The 15,711-nt window shown below is 41.2% G+C and overlaps 1 protein-coding gene across 1 annotated transcript in view; it reads right to left on the bottom strand.

Moving 5' to 3' along the window:
- Positions 1–15,711, bottom strand: part of TPH2 (tryptophan hydroxylase 2) — a 110,496-nt gene that overhangs the window by 28,109 nt on the left and 66,676 nt on the right. The window contains exon 8 of the mRNA XM_036930817.2: positions 15,005–15,131. Within this exon, the coding sequence (XP_036786712.1) occupies positions 15,005–15,131 (127 nt within the window). The remainder of the gene's footprint in view (positions 1–15,004; positions 15,132–15,711) is intronic.

The raw sequence follows: 15,711 nt of genomic DNA, 5'->3' as shown, positions 1-15,711 counted from the left end.
CACCTTTGCGAAGAAGGAGAATCCACTGCCCATTTTCTTGCCAATTATAGCCTTGACTTTCATCTTGGAAGAAAGAAGCCTTCTTAATTAGATTTAGGGGGAAAAGGTGCATTGCCCAAAACAAGCATTTGTGAGAGCTAAACATTTAAGTGTCTCTAAAGGATGCCATTTTAAGGTATCTCCCTTGCTTTATTACAGAGAACTTTTAAACCTTGCTATTTAGACCCCTGTGTACTGTGAACAGACAGGAAGACACATCCAAAACGGATCAGAACTAGAACAAACAACATCTTTTCGAACTCTTCCAGAAGCTTCTCTGCATACTTTCATGTTACTGCACCCATCTTAGAGCCAAACTGCAAACACCTGGCTTGAATTCTCAGAAATCTGAACTCGTAAGGAACAGCAGCCAAGTTTTGAAAACCCTTATTTATTGCTTTCTTTAGTTATTAAGGGAGTGCTGCATGTATCAATGAACAGCATCACTCCTAATCTGCTTGAAAAATTTAGTCAGGAATTCATATTTCATGTGCTCTCACTGGAACAAACAATATTTATTCATTTGTCTCCCAAGCTGTTTCCTGCAACTTGCCTTTCTCTATGTTCACTCAGGGGAGGTGTACTATTAACTCAGGGGAGGCCTCCTCCATCTCCGGGGAGAAGCTTGACATCTTTTAGGGGAGGCTTTGCCTTTATTATTTATGGTTAAAACACTTTACATTGCAAAGTAGTATGTTGTCTCCACATAAAACCCCTTTGTAATATAAACTGCACAGTCTGCATTTCAGAAGGTAAAACCTGAGTCGTTGAAAGTTACAGAATTACCCGAGGTTGCATGGAAAAGTAGAAATTCTCTCCGGGAGCCTTTCCTGCAGTGAGCCTTACTGATGTGGCTGCCTAGGTATCTAAGCTATCATGTCAAATGCCCTAGCTGGCATTTACTGAACACTTAGCACATGCTAAGCAGCTTTACAATGATTATCTCATTAATCCTCCATAGCTCTACAAGATTTGATAGTATTATTATTCTCATTTTAAAGATGAAAAAACTAGGGCACAGAGAGGTTAATTAACTTATCCAAGGTTTCCCAGCCAGTAAACCCGATGTGAACCCAGGTAACCTGACCCACACTGCTCTCTGGATTTCCCTCTCTACTGTACTGCTTTGCAAGCAGGTCCCTAAGGTGTATACAGGCTCAAAGAAAACCACTCTATTTAGTCTATTTTATTCCATCGATCCCTTTTACTCCCTACCAGTATCATGATCTGAGATTGTGAGCTACGGGAAGGCATGTTTATGACCTTACTCAAAAAGAGAACAACAGGGGTGATAAATATCAATTAGGTAAATGGGGACTCACTAATGGGGACAAGATAAATGCAAAATTTGAAGGTAGAAGATTACAGTATGTATGGAAACCTATTTTTTAATTTAAAACGGGTATCTTCTAACTCACAAAAAAAGGGAAATTCATTAGCTACATGATGTTCCCTACAACATTTCACAACTTAACTGAGTGAAGTCATAAACCCCCTATTTCTAGAGAACTTCCAATTTATCCTTCCTTCTGCAGAAGTAAAGGAAAGTCTCTCCTGGCAGCACAAGTGTTTGATAAATGGATGAACACCTCATTGCTCCTTTTTCCAAAGCCAGGACTACCTTTTACGAAGTTCTTATTTGACGTGGCAAAATGGCTTCAGAAAAAAACTAGAAAGCTACATACCAAAATGTTGACAGTGGTTATCACTGCTGTGATGTTACAAATGATCTTTATATTCTTTTCCTTACTTAGCCACTTTAAAATTTTTCTACAATGAATATGTGTCACTTGTGGTAAGGAAGAGAAACAAAGGTTTCTGCAATGACTTTTCAGCAAAGGAGCCCCTAAGTCACCCTGCATCAGCCTTCCCTTCATTGCTCAGAGTCTGATTCTTTAAGGACCCTATAAAGGACAGACATGCAGACCCAGGAAAGAATGATGAGTCCCCACCCCCACCCCAGGCATTTATTCCTCTCAACCCTCCCAGCATTTCTTACTGACACCTACTCAGGATTTAACCTCTCCCATGACACCATTTCTATTTTCTCTGAAACCTTTCTAGGATGAAATCTGCCCATCAGAAATATTCCAGAAGTGTCCATGTTACAGTGACAAGCATTTAAAACTCTAAGCAAATTACAATATTTCTAAGAAGGGAGCAAAGAGATTTTTAATCACCGTGTGTTCGATCTCATGCCGTGTTTCTTATTGCGCTCCCATTCACTGTGGTGGCTCATAATGTACAGTAATACATTTTACATCTACTAAATGTGTTCTGGGTTTTTATATCACAGTTCAGAAGAATAGCTTTGGAAATCCTTTTGACTCCTTTATTTGAAAACTACATTTGTAGAATGGGGTAATTAAATTCCTATAGTTTGATGTAACATTACCTCTGCTCTTCTAGCTCATAAAAGAATCCCAACCATCTTCTCTCTGCTTTTGCTAGAAATGGAATTACACCACAGATATTCCTGTTAATATAAGTTGAAGATTTTGAAAGCCTACTCCATTGTCGTTAAACCAGAAAATGCCTTATTTTGTACATCTTTATGGAAATTAAAGTGACTGCAGAAATCTTCTGCACTTGATGAATGCATTCTAGTGTACTTTGAGAAGAAAAAGTAAAAAGAACTCAATGTCAGGAATTTGAATCCCAAGAAGAAGTTAGCTCTGGATGAAGAACAAGAGAACTTGAGGTCTGGAAATTACTTTAAATGATTTAACCAACAATATAGCTCCTTGGGTACAGTTAGGATTTCTTGGGTAATGGTGAGATCAAATACTACCATACCCAGCACGGTGTGGATAATAGCATGGCATACATCACCAAAATGCTTTATCTCATTTATTCCTCATTCAGCATCAGGTGGCAGGAGAATATCCCCTTTTTAAAGAAGACATGTGACATACAAAGAGGAAATGTAATTTGTCCCTGACTACAAGGTTAGGAAGTAACAAAGCTGGCACTCATATATCAAAGACAAGACATAACAAATGTTGGCAAGGATGTCAAGAAAAGGGAACTCTTTTGCACTGTTGGTAGGAATATAAATTGGTGCAGTCACTGTGGAAAACAGTATAAAAGGGCCTCAAAAAATTAAAAATAAAATTACTATATGATTCAACAATTCTACATCTGGGTACACACCCAGAGGAAATGAAAACAGGATCTCAAAGAGGTACCTGCACTCCCATGTTTACAGCAGCGTGATTCACAGTAACCAAGATAGTTAAACTACCTAAATGTCCATCAATGGATGAATGCATAAAGAAAATGTGAGATATAGATATATATTCAATGGAACATTATTCAGTCATGAGAAAGGCAGAAAGCCTGCCATTTGTGATAACACAGATGGTCCTTGAAGGCATTATGCTTAGTGAAATAAGTCAGACAGAGAAAGACAAATACTGTATGGTACCACTTACGTGTGGAATCTGAAAAAGATGAGCTCATAGAAACAGAGGTGAGAATGGTGGTTACCAGGGACTTGGCAGGTATTGGTCAAAAGATACAAACCTCCAATTATAAGATGAGTCAGTTCTGGGGACCTAATGTATAGCATCGTGATTACAGTTAATAATACCGTATTATATACTTGAAATTATATACTTGACTAAGAGAGTAGATCTTAAATATTCTCACCACAAAAAAGAAATGGCAATGATATAATATAACGTGGGTGTCACTGACCATTCTGCAATATATAAGCACACCATCAACACACTGTACACCTCCAACTTACACAATGTCATATGCCAATTATATCTCAATAAAGCTTTAAAAACATTCAAAAGCTGGCACTCAAACCCCATTGGACTAACGTCAGGTTCCGACGCTTTCCACCATATCATACCACACCACATACTTGCCCATCAAACAACCCTGAGAGCAACTTCAAGTTCTGAAAGACCTCCAGCTGCTGACTCCTGGTTCTTTCTACTGTACTGATAAAATGAGGCATGCACGGAGCTCACCCAGCACACAGAGAAGGAACAGTTACAAAGCAGCTCTATCTTTATGAGTCTCAAATATCTAAAATAGGTTATTGAGGTTTTTTTCCCTCAGCCACAGTTATTCGATGGCTCTCTGAAGCCCCTAGGTCACAGTATTAAATGATGAAGAAAGATTTGAATCGCAGGAACATACAACTTTTCCAGATTGCAAATAGTTCATTTCTAAACATAGTGGGCAATGCAGAGCTCACTTTTTAATTCCAAATAACAGCAGTGTTCTCATCAGAATATAAATAGATGGCAAACACCTCAGAATGGCAATGATGAATATCATAAGTGAAGTGCGCACAGAGCAAAACAGCCTCATCTTCACAAAGATCTCAGGAGAGAGGAATAGTTAGTGGAAATGTGGCCTTGGAGGACGCACACACCAAAAAATAACAAACAAGGAAAAGTAGTGGTGAAAACAATGAAAAAGGACAGAAGTTAAGCTCTCTGGGGCTAGTTAAAAAAAATAACAGGGTTCCTCACAAGGTGCTACTATTCTTCTATATGCACAGAAGACATAAAAGTGAAAGTAATGAGTTGGAATAGGTATTATTAACTTTTAATTAAGTTACCCTTAGAAATAACACAAAAAGTGATCACCCACCCAAACATCTCAATGAAGAATGTATAAAAGTATCTTCCTAACCTCTGTCAGCTTTGTAGCAAATGAGCCAATCAGCTGAACTGGTTCAAAGACTCTACATGGAATAAATATGCCTGCGGCTTATTCCAAGCTTTCTGTAGAGATACTAAAATGGTCATTTTAAAATGTCATCCATCTTCAGAAAGAACTAGAGCTGAGCAGAAGTCTGTTTTAAAAGCATCCAAAAGTGTCCTACCTCGAGCTAGGTAGGTAAAGAGCTGCAAGACGAGGAAACAAGCTAGAGTCCTCTCACAGGCAGGAAAATATTAATTAGCAATTCATAAACTAAGGTTATCTTTACAATTGCACTTCTAATGTGAGTTAGAGTTCATTATCAGTTTAAGACTGACTGTACATTTCATTACCACTCCTAGCATGAGAAAGTCCTGGTTATAGCTGGCAATTCAAACACACTTGATTCATAGCCATCAAAAGCCTCAGTCAATGCAAACTCTTAGTTGGAACAAATCAATTGTTTGTTTTGATAAAGTACAAACAGAACCCTATATTATTAATTTTCCAACAGTCCTTTCCTTAAAAAAATTTTAAAAATTTAAAATTTAAGCTAGTGACCAGGTTTCTGCTCACAGTGAATTCTATCATTTCAAAACACATTCTAGATTTGTATCTCCTAACAGCATCTTAAATTTTACAACTAAACAGCATCTTAAAATGAAGGAAACATGAGAATTATTTTTCCAAACCTTTTATCACCTGTGAGGATTCACTCTGCATATTATCTAATTAAAAGCTCTCTAAACACTTTACAAAGAAGGCTGTTTATTTAACCCACTGCTTCCCAAATACATCTGCCCATGGATCCTTTCTTTTACAAAACCCATACCACCATTTCACAAGACTAATGTTCCATGAACACATTCTAGGAAAGACTGCTTATTTCTTCATACCCTTGGCCAAGATGCTTCTCTCATCAGCTTTACCAAGGACCCAGTGACACAATTCCTTCCATCAGAAGGTGAAGGGAAACGTGTTTCAGGCCCAAGAGAACTGAATGGATGACCTAAAACTCTGCAGAGGGAAAATTCCAACTAGCCCAGAGGCCGATTTATTCTGCTCAGGAAACATCTGTAGTGTATTCATACTGATTGCTTTCTCCTACAAATGCTGCACAGCTCTGTTTCAAATGTTTTTATGATCCAAGAAATGAATACCTAATTGAAGTTACCTGCATCATAGGACGGAATACACCATTTTGGCAAGAGGTGCCCCTTTACATTTCCCAACATTTGGGGGAAGAAAAATCAATATTTTCTAAGATCAGTTCCTAAATTTACCTATCAGCAATTTGTTTGTGCCATCCTGTAAAACTGAATAATGTAAGTCACTTGGCAAAATAACAGGCAGCCGGAGAGCGTGAGAGCAGAGACACACAAAACGGGAGCACTGGCTCTCACAGATGCAGAGTCCATTTTCAGGCCCAGGATAAGTTCTAAGTAAACTTGTCTCACACCACACAATATTTATCTGGCAATACCCTACTCATCCAGTTTTTAGAAAAAGTATCAAAATATGAAATAAAGTTTAAAAATTACCATCTGCCTTTTGAAAGATTGTCTTGCTGTCTCACCAGTGGGTTTCAGCCCTGGGCAAGTTCACTATGGATTCAATGAGACCAAAGAATGACAATGGAATGTTCTTGGGGTGAAAGGGTTTATACCCAACTTTATTCCCACAGTGGCAGGTCAAGCACTAGATTGCCATCCACTGAGAGCAAGTCCACATGCAGCAAGATGGTCTCTGCCTCTGGGCCTCCCTCTCTACCCACGCAGCCGTCTCAGTATCTTTGCTGCTGCCACCACTCCAGTCTCTGCTCTCCAGCAGCCTTGCAGCTGTGCCACCATGTCACCCAGAGCACTGGGCGGAGCTCTTTATATAGTCAATAATGATGTATTGCCCACATGTGTGTAGTGAGCTAGCTGACCAGGGCCAGGTGAGAATCCTGGCCATAGGAACCTTCACTTTATCCACATTCCACCCCTCCAGGATTCCTGCCTATCAATCTATGTGCCCTCAATCCTCTGCAATGGTCCCTGTACAAGGAAGATGGAACATTATAACCAAATTCCATAATAACATAGTAATTACAACAAATTATTAAAACTCTCAAGCCTGAAGAGATCCATTGCTACCAAGTGGTCATCCTGGCTGTATTCAAACCAGTTCTACTCAAACGAGTTAACCAAAAGGACCATGGGTGGGCCTTACAATACCCACCTTCTCCAGCCTCCCCAGCAGAAAGTCTTGCAGACACACAGGCCGGTCTTGTCACTTTGTCTCTGGCTTCTGCTTCGTCCTCAGTGGCCGGAACTGCTGCTCAGGTTTCAACTGTTGCCACAGCTCCAATAAGATTCTATTTGACTTTCCATCCAATTTCTGTCTGTCTGTGTCTTGCCAATGGGTTTCAGCCCTGGGCAAGTTCACTATGGATTCAATGTGACCAAACAAATGACAATAGAACGTTCTTGGGGTGAAAGGGTTATACCCAACTTTATTTCAACGGTGGCAGGTCAATCACTAGAATCCCATCCACTCAGAGTGAGTCTGCAGGTAGCAAGCTGGTCTCTGCCTCTAGCCTCTGTTCTCCTGCAGTCGTGCCACCGTGTCACCCAGAGCACCGGGCAGGGCTCTTTATATAGAGTCAATAATGACACATTGCCCACACGTGCGTAGTGAGCTAGCCAACCAGGGCCAGGTGAGAATCCTGCTTCATTTTTATCCACAGTCTGTTCCTGCCTTTATCAAATCAACCCACATCTGGGTCCTCATGACCTTCATGGGGTCCTTTAAATTCTTCCTTTGAGAAGCAGACCATATTTCCTTTTGTGCTTTCATTGCTTGAGCCTGAGGATAGAAGCAGAGCATGGAGAGGCTCCACAACCTGGGGTGAGGGCTGCTCCTCTCCTGGAGGAACCTGCAGTTGCGGAGTCTTTATTTTCCTTTGGACTTCCCACCAGCTTTCAGTCGGGTGGGGTTTCAACTGAGGAGGGGCTGATGTCTCCGGCACTGCAGGGCCTCCACCCCTGCCTGTTCGTCAAACTCGGCTCCTCCATTTCTGGGGCTGACGGCTCCACTGCATCCTTCACCTGCCTCACAGCACCTGGCAGCCTGCACTCTCGGGCTGCTGCTTCTTGGACTGCTTCCTCTCAGGCTACCATGACATCCTTTACCATTTCCATAGCACCTCGTAGTGACGCTGTTTCAGTTATCAACAAATTTTTTTACCTCCTCAACGGCACCTCGCAGTCACGTTCTTGTGCTTCCTGCAGGAGGGCGTCTTTCACCCTTACAGCCTTCTCAATATTGTGAGAAGAAAACTTCCCCCCATTCCCTCAGCCTCGCAGGCACTGTTTCTCTAAGGAATTCCCCATTTTGCTGAGGGCCAACTTTACCACCTCAGGTGTTGCCTCCACCCCTTCCCAGTCTTGGGGTGGGGCCCAGTCCTCTAGGAGGAAAGTCACCTCAAACCACATGTCCACTGAGGAACACTTGAATGTCTCCCCATCCATAGGCGCAGCCTGCTGAAAAACTCCTCCCATGAGGGCAGCCTGTTCTTTTAGTTGGTCAACAATGAATCCTGCTGATATCACCAATTGTCTTGTCAGCTGGTTTCAGCCCCAGGCAAGTTCACTATGGATTCAATGAGACCGAAAAATGACAATGGAACGTTCTTGGGGTGAAAGGGTTTATACCCCTTTATTCCCATGGTGGCAGGTCAATTCCTAGAATCCCATCCACTCAGAGTGAGTCTGCACACAGCAAGCCATTCTCTGCCTGTGGGCCTCTCTGCCCCCAGAGCCATCTCAGTATCTGTCATCAGTGCTGCCGCCACTCCAGCCCCCGCTCTCCTGCCGCTGTGCAGCCCAGGGCACTTGGCAGAGCTCTTTATATAGAGTCAATAACAACATATTTCCCACATGTGTGTAATGAGCAAGCCAACCAGGGCCAGGTGAGAATCCTGGCCATAGCAACCTTCACTTTATCCGCAAAGACATACTCGAATCCCTCTATCTTGTATAACAGCATGCCTGCCTCTCCTGGCCAGCAGCATCAGGCCAGAAATGTTGGATCTCAGGCCCCTGTCCCGTGGTACTTGACAAGAATCTGCCTTTTAACAAGATCTCTAGGTTTTTTTATTGGCATTTCCATTTAAAAAGCACTGATCTAGGAGAAATAACCTTTGTCTGACTTCCTATTTACTATTGATTAGGGCCCAGATGCTATAAATTTAGATGCAAACTTGTGAAGACTGATAAATCACAAGTTATCTTTGTCCACTAGACATGCAAATGATTTTTGCCCAGTAGAAAAGATGACTTCAAAGTTACGGCTTTTTTTGCCCTGTAGAACACAAACTGTTCTCCACCTTATTCCAGGATTCTTTTTTTCAGTGACTATATAGTCTTCCTTGAGCTAGATTTACTATCCTGCTCTTCCCTCATTAGTGAATTAAATAAACGTTTGACAGGTGCTCAGCACAGATGCATGACAGTCATGCTTACAACTGTTTAAAGAAATAATCCAAAACCAGTCATCTCTCAACAGCAATAAGATATTCACCTCTAGAGAACACTGCAATAGCCATCTTTCTTAGGAAAAATAGTAAGTTGTCCAACAAACACAACTGAGAACACCCACTGTGATATACAGATGAATCTAGCCTGGCTGGTCCCTCAGGGATGACAGGGTCTAATGTATTCTCTAACTTCAGGTTCAAGGGCTGACAACAGAAAGCCTATAGTTCTGTTTCAGCTGGCAGACATGGTTTGTAGCTAAAGAACATTTTTGTTTTGTTCTAATGTTTGAATCGGAAGGCCTTTCTGTGTGATATGTACTTTCCAGTTCTCCCGTATGCCTTATTATCTTATATTAGGCTGTTTCACGCACATCGGCTACCTGTGTGGCCCCTGAAGGCATTTAAGTTTATAGCCCTAACTGGTGACAAATAGTAACTACACTTACCATGGTAAGCATTTCATAATGTATATAGTTATCAAATCGCTATGTTGTGCACCTGAAACTAGCATGATATTGTATGTCAATCATACATCAATTAAATAAATAAGTTTATGACCCTAAGGAAGACACGAATCTATTAAATCCACTTAAGCTAGCACTATAGTGGGAAATGGCTGGCTCAAAATTCTTAAACACTCCTATCAGCCCATACTGGGAACATTTTTGCGATTCTATCATGCACAGACCCTGCACAGCTACGGTGAGTATGAAAAGGGTGTGGCTGCCAACACCAGCAGCCCTATTCATTACCCACCAGAGGGCAAATTATTTACCTGTGTAACCATGCATCTGAAACACATTTACCAAGCACCATCCTCAATTTCTTCAGACACAAAAGAGTTTCATCTAAATGGTTCGCAGAGTGTAGAAACCATGGCCCACATGAAACAGTGGAAATACCTTCATCCTCAAACCTAAGCATTACTAAAATGTCAAAATAAATACCATGCAGAAATAAAGCAAGAAAGAGGCTACAGCTTTCGGCAAGAGCCTCGTCCCTCTGAGATCAGACCCAGAAGCTCAAAAGCAGCTTTGAACAAAACAAAATTTGGCAGAGCCAATTAGTCCTCATGAAGGCTGTTTTCTCCCTTAGACAGACTTGTTGATGGCACTTCACAGGAGGTTATTAGGTGTCTGTTTTCACCAGGCATGACTCTCTTTTTCATAAGTCCTTAAATTCACTAAACAAGGAAAACTAAGCACTATATAAACAGTCATTAATAATATAAATCTCACCTAGAATAAAAGAATTCTATGGCCTGTCTCATTGTTCCACATAAATAGTAATTTCTGTGGTTTCCCGTTTGCCCTCCCCATGGATCTTTCTCCTTTGGTACATCTATCTCATTTCTCATTTTACTCCAGTACTTCTTCAGAGGATATACTGGGAACAACTTTGAGGAAATCAGCTACTAAAACCATCATTTCCCATCTGGACAGCTAAGAGGGCTCGCAAACCACCACTATCCCCCCACCATTGGACTTTTTACCCTCCTTGTGAGGATTTAGCTCTTAATCCCTTAGTCTTTGCAACTGGATTCTTAAATTGGGCTTTTAGCTTCAGTCAGTTTGAGGGCCATTAATATTCATGTTATCCAATAGGTTATTTTTTTCCAGGATTTACTTTGAAATTGCCTGGCTGGATTCTAACTGTGTTTTCTTCCAAAACCATCTTCAGCCATTTTCCATTCACTCTGTTCTTAACTCAGGGATGGGATGTGGTTCTAGAAGTTAATTTTCAGGAAAAATCTCCCTAGCTCCCTCACGCCGTGAGTCCTACCCTCCCCCTACTCTCCACATCACACAGAAAAAGCTTTCCAAGTTTCTCTGGTCTGCAAAACACTTTTCTAAGTAAATGGAGAGCCCACAAAATTAGAAAGAACAGGAAATGTAAAGTTTGTAAGAGGTAAAAAGTCAAAAGGTGTTGGGCTGGGAGCTCATGCAATATCAGGAAAACAGAAATGAGTGAATCAGACAAAACCACCATGAGACACCACTCCTCCCACCCCGCAACTCTCCACAGCACTAAGAAGAGGTTCAAAATCTTTTGGGTTAAAGTCTTCTGCAAGTTTACACTCTCTTGGCTTTTTAACTGTCAAAACTACTGCAAGATTCCAGGCAGGTTGGCCCCTTAGGGGACCCTCGTTCCTCCCTGACCTGTCACCAGTTGTTTCCTACCTAGAACAGAACCTCCCTGCTGGGCCCTGCTCCCAATTCTGAATCCCAGTCTCTGCCATTGAACTTGGAGCCCACACACACTTGGATGATTCACCCTAGCTGCACTTCTCCCATACATCTGCTCATGTGTGCGCACAAAGGCTGGCACTGGCTCTGGGTTTTCTGGTCTCTGTGCACTCAATTGTGGGCTCTTTAAAGCATGTGCTACCTCTTTTTCTTTTCCCTATGCCTACCTCATGGTACCTAAGATTCTTTAGCTACTTAACGAATAACTGTTGACTTGAATTGGCTTTTGCAGAATGGAAGATACTTCCCACAGAAAGGGCAATGAAAAAAAATGACAGAAAAAGAGAAAAACATGATTATGAGCTAATGATCCCTAATCGATGGAAGCGTTTTTGGCTGTTGGAGCTACACCAATCCACAGCCAAGGGTATTAGAATCATGCTAAGGAATGTAAATTCCAAAGGAAAACATACTCATCCTACAAATTTATTGGTCCTAGGAAAATAGATTTCAAGGTACACATATTAGTTTTTTCTTATGTGTGTAAAAATAGAAACAAAGACTAACACCCCCAAGGTGCCCACGTCCTAACCCCCAGGACCTGTGAATATGTTACCTTTCCAGATACAGCTACAGGTATGGACCATGAGACAGGGAGATTATCATCATTATCCAGGTGGACCCAGTCCACTCACTGAAGTCCTTCAGATCAAAAGACCTTTCTCAGCTATAGTCAGTGGGAGACACAGAGAGATGTGACAAAGGAAGAAAGTCAGAGAGAGGCAGCACTGCTGGCTTTGAAGATGGAGGAAGGGGCCATTAGCCAAGGAATGAGTGTAACCTCTAGAAGCTGAAAAAGCAAAAGAAATACATTCTCCCCCAGAGCCTCCAGAGAGGAACACAGCCCTGATGACACCTTGATTTCCGCCCAAATTTCATAATTTTAGCCCAATAAGAGATCACTTTAATTTTAACTGTGTCAGACTTATAATCTTATGAAACTAGGAGATAACAAATTTGCATTGCTTCAAGCCATGTATAATTTGTTAACGGTAGTGGTAGAAAACTAATGCAAAAGGCTTCAGCATGGCCCTCTAAACTGGTGAGCAGGCATTCTCTGCTGAGCCCCAAATCCAGAGAGATTTCTTATTCTGGCTGAAACTGTCCCTTATGCCCCTCCCTCCCCCTTCACAACTTGACTTACTTTTTGTCATCTTTCTAGACACAACACAAACTTCCTCTCCCTGAAAAATCTTAGTTTTACCTAAATTTTTATGTAAACTTCTCTAAAAAGTGAGGACCATATCATAGTCTTTGTAAGTGTTAGTTTGAGTGATGGAATTAATTAATGATCACTTAATGGAATCTAAAAATAAGGGACAATAAAACTGCTTTCTTGTCACCGTTTTTAAGAAAGGAATAATATCACTCATTATGATCTACCTACAGTCATATCTGTGAAGTTCTACCTTACTCCTTCTCCTCCTCCTCTCTTTAGACATGGACACGGACACACACACACACACGCACGCACACAAGGCCTGGCAGAGTTGGGTCCCAGTTTGTGACTGTTCAGAGTCAGACAAGTAAGCAATACAGTCACACCTCATCAACAGTATGAGCTATAGGAGGTCAAAAGCTGAAAAAACCAGAAAATTTCAAGGGAAATTTGAAAGGCACTGAAAAGTTTCCAAAATGTAAAGTTTAAAGGCAGAGCCAAGGTTTGAGAATGAAATAACAGGACTCATGGTGAAGTGGTTTTAAAATAGGTCTACAAATACTTTGACACACTTTTCCCCAAAAGATGGAGTCTATTTGCCCTCCCCTTGAGTGTGAACTGAAGTGAGTCCTTTCTAATGAACAGAACACGGGTGTGAGAAACACCCAATCAAGTCACAAAAGATTACAACCTCCTCCCCGCCATCCTCAGTCTCCCTCCCTCCCTCCCCCTCTCTCTCTGTTTCTGTCTCCCTCTCTGTCTCATTACTTGCTCTGGAGGAAGCCAGTTGCCAGCAGCCCCTTGAATGAGCCGCCTGAGGAGCAATTCCCACAACTTCAGACAACTGCAGGCCAGCCCACATCTTGACGGCAACCCCAGGGCAGTCACTGAGCCACAGCTTCTCAGCTGAGCTGCTCCTGAATCCTCCAAATACAGAAACTATGAGATAATAAATATTCATCATTTTAAGCTGCTAAGTTTTGGGATTACCTGTTACACAGTAATAGGTAACCAATATACATGAACTACAATTTGTTGGGCAGAGGTTACAAACTGAAGTCAAGATCCTGATTCCATCTATGAATATTCGTTCTTCATCTTATAATGGTGCAATTTCTTTTATGAGCCAAAAATTTTAAATCATTAAATTCCATTTAGAAATCTAGATGTCCAGTTTCTTAAAAATTTGGAGATCTGGCAAAACAAAGGCCATGCATGTCCATGGCAGCCGTGAGTGGGAGCTGAGGTCCAGCCTCCTGCGGAGTGAGGCAGGCTCTCCCAAGCTCACTGAGGTCCCCGCTGACCCCTGCCCACCCCCGCACTGACACCAGCAGTGTGGTGTTTGCTCAGCTGTTTCTCTTTGAGCAGAAAAATATTTCTCAATTCCTATAACTCTCTCAAATGCAGGAAACAAAAAATATGCAGAAAGGAAGGACTGTGTGTCTTAAGAAATCTAGGAGAAAACTCATTTCCTGGCAGGAGTGAAGATATTCCTGCATTCCTAATAAGCCATCAGTGTGTATCTGTGTCAAATACACACAACTTAGGTTCTGATTTTTCCTTCTCCCGGTATCTTTGCTCATTTAGGCTGACAGACTGGCCCCTGTAAGTGAGTTTGCTAAACCTGCTCTTTTTAACCCTGGGACTTTGAGATGTAGCTAAGGTAGGGCAAACAAGCTCACCTAATCTGGCTCTTCAGTGTCTTAAACAGTAGCCACCAACATTACACCTCACCTCTCACATTGCTTGTTTTGAGAAGACCTGTACTGAGACCATATTACCCATTAACCCTTTTTCTGCTCTTGCACTTACAATCCTTGTTTAGACTGTATTATTGCTACTCCAGCTATGTCTTCTCACACCCATATCAATTAACTATAGTTAGCCCCAAGTACCACCCCTCCTTTCCATAAATGCATACTTCTCACTATTACTAGTGTCTCCAGGAAATAAACGTTGACCTAGAATAAGAGCCAGCAAATTTCAGCACACAGGCCAAATTTGGCCCCCAGCCAGATTTTATAAATAAATTTTTATTGGAACACAGCCACATTCATTAATTTACATGTCATCTGTGGCTGCTTTTGCACCACACTGGCTGAGTCGAATGGTTGTGACAGAGATCTTATGACCTGCAAGCCTAAAATATTGCCATCTAGCCAATCCCTGAATAGGAAGGATAAAATACAAATATTTTGACGGTTAATAAGCAAAGAACACATTGTGCTTAAGGAACACAACATGGGAAAAGGTAAAGTCACCATGCCCTCTCCAGAATGTTTGCCTTATAATTCATAGTATCTCTAAAGCCTTCTGTACCTTATAAATGGACATCAATGTTGGAAATGGACAAAAAGTTGAAAACGAACTCACTGTGGCTAGTTTCTGAACATCTTCATCTGATGCTCCCAGAGATGCCAGGCCTATTTCTTGTGAAAACTGAGCAAACTTAGGATCCGCAAGTAGTGGAACGTGTCCCAAGAGTTCATGACATGTGTCTCTGACAACACAAACATCACAAAGAAATGTTATGCAAGAAGCTTTAAACTACCACTGGTAGAGTAAGACTTAAAATCCTACATATAACCTCATTACTATAATTAATTGATATTACTAAATTTCATTAATTCTAAGTCTTTTTATCACATTTTAATCTCTAAAATCCAGATGCACCTTAAAATCAGTGGCATTTTAATTATAGGATATACAGTATTTTTAATAAATAATAGCAACTACTATTTTCAAGTGCTTTACCACATGCCAAGAATATGGTGTTCTATTAAATACATTATCTCTTTAAATCTTCAAAAGAAACTTAGATAATTAAAGTAACTTATTAGTGCAAGATCCTATAGATCAGGGGTGGGCGAACTACGACCGCAAGCAACATCTGGCCCACTACCTGTTTCTGTAAATAAAGTTTTATTGGAACAGAGCCATGCCAATTCATTTATGTATCGTCTATGTCTCCTTTTGACCAAAACAGCAGAACTGAGTAGTTGTGACTAACACCATACGGCCTGCAAAGCCTACAATATTTGCCAACTGGCCCTTTACAGAAACAGTTTGCTGACTCTTGC

This window comes from Manis pentadactyla, chromosome 10 (genome assembly GCF_030020395.1).
Source record: "Manis pentadactyla isolate mManPen7 chromosome 10, mManPen7.hap1, whole genome shotgun sequence".
NCBI lineage: Eukaryota > Metazoa > Chordata > Mammalia > Pholidota > Manidae > Manis > Manis pentadactyla.
Note: the sequence above shows the minus strand (reverse complement) of the source record. Positions and strands in the feature narration are given on the sequence as shown.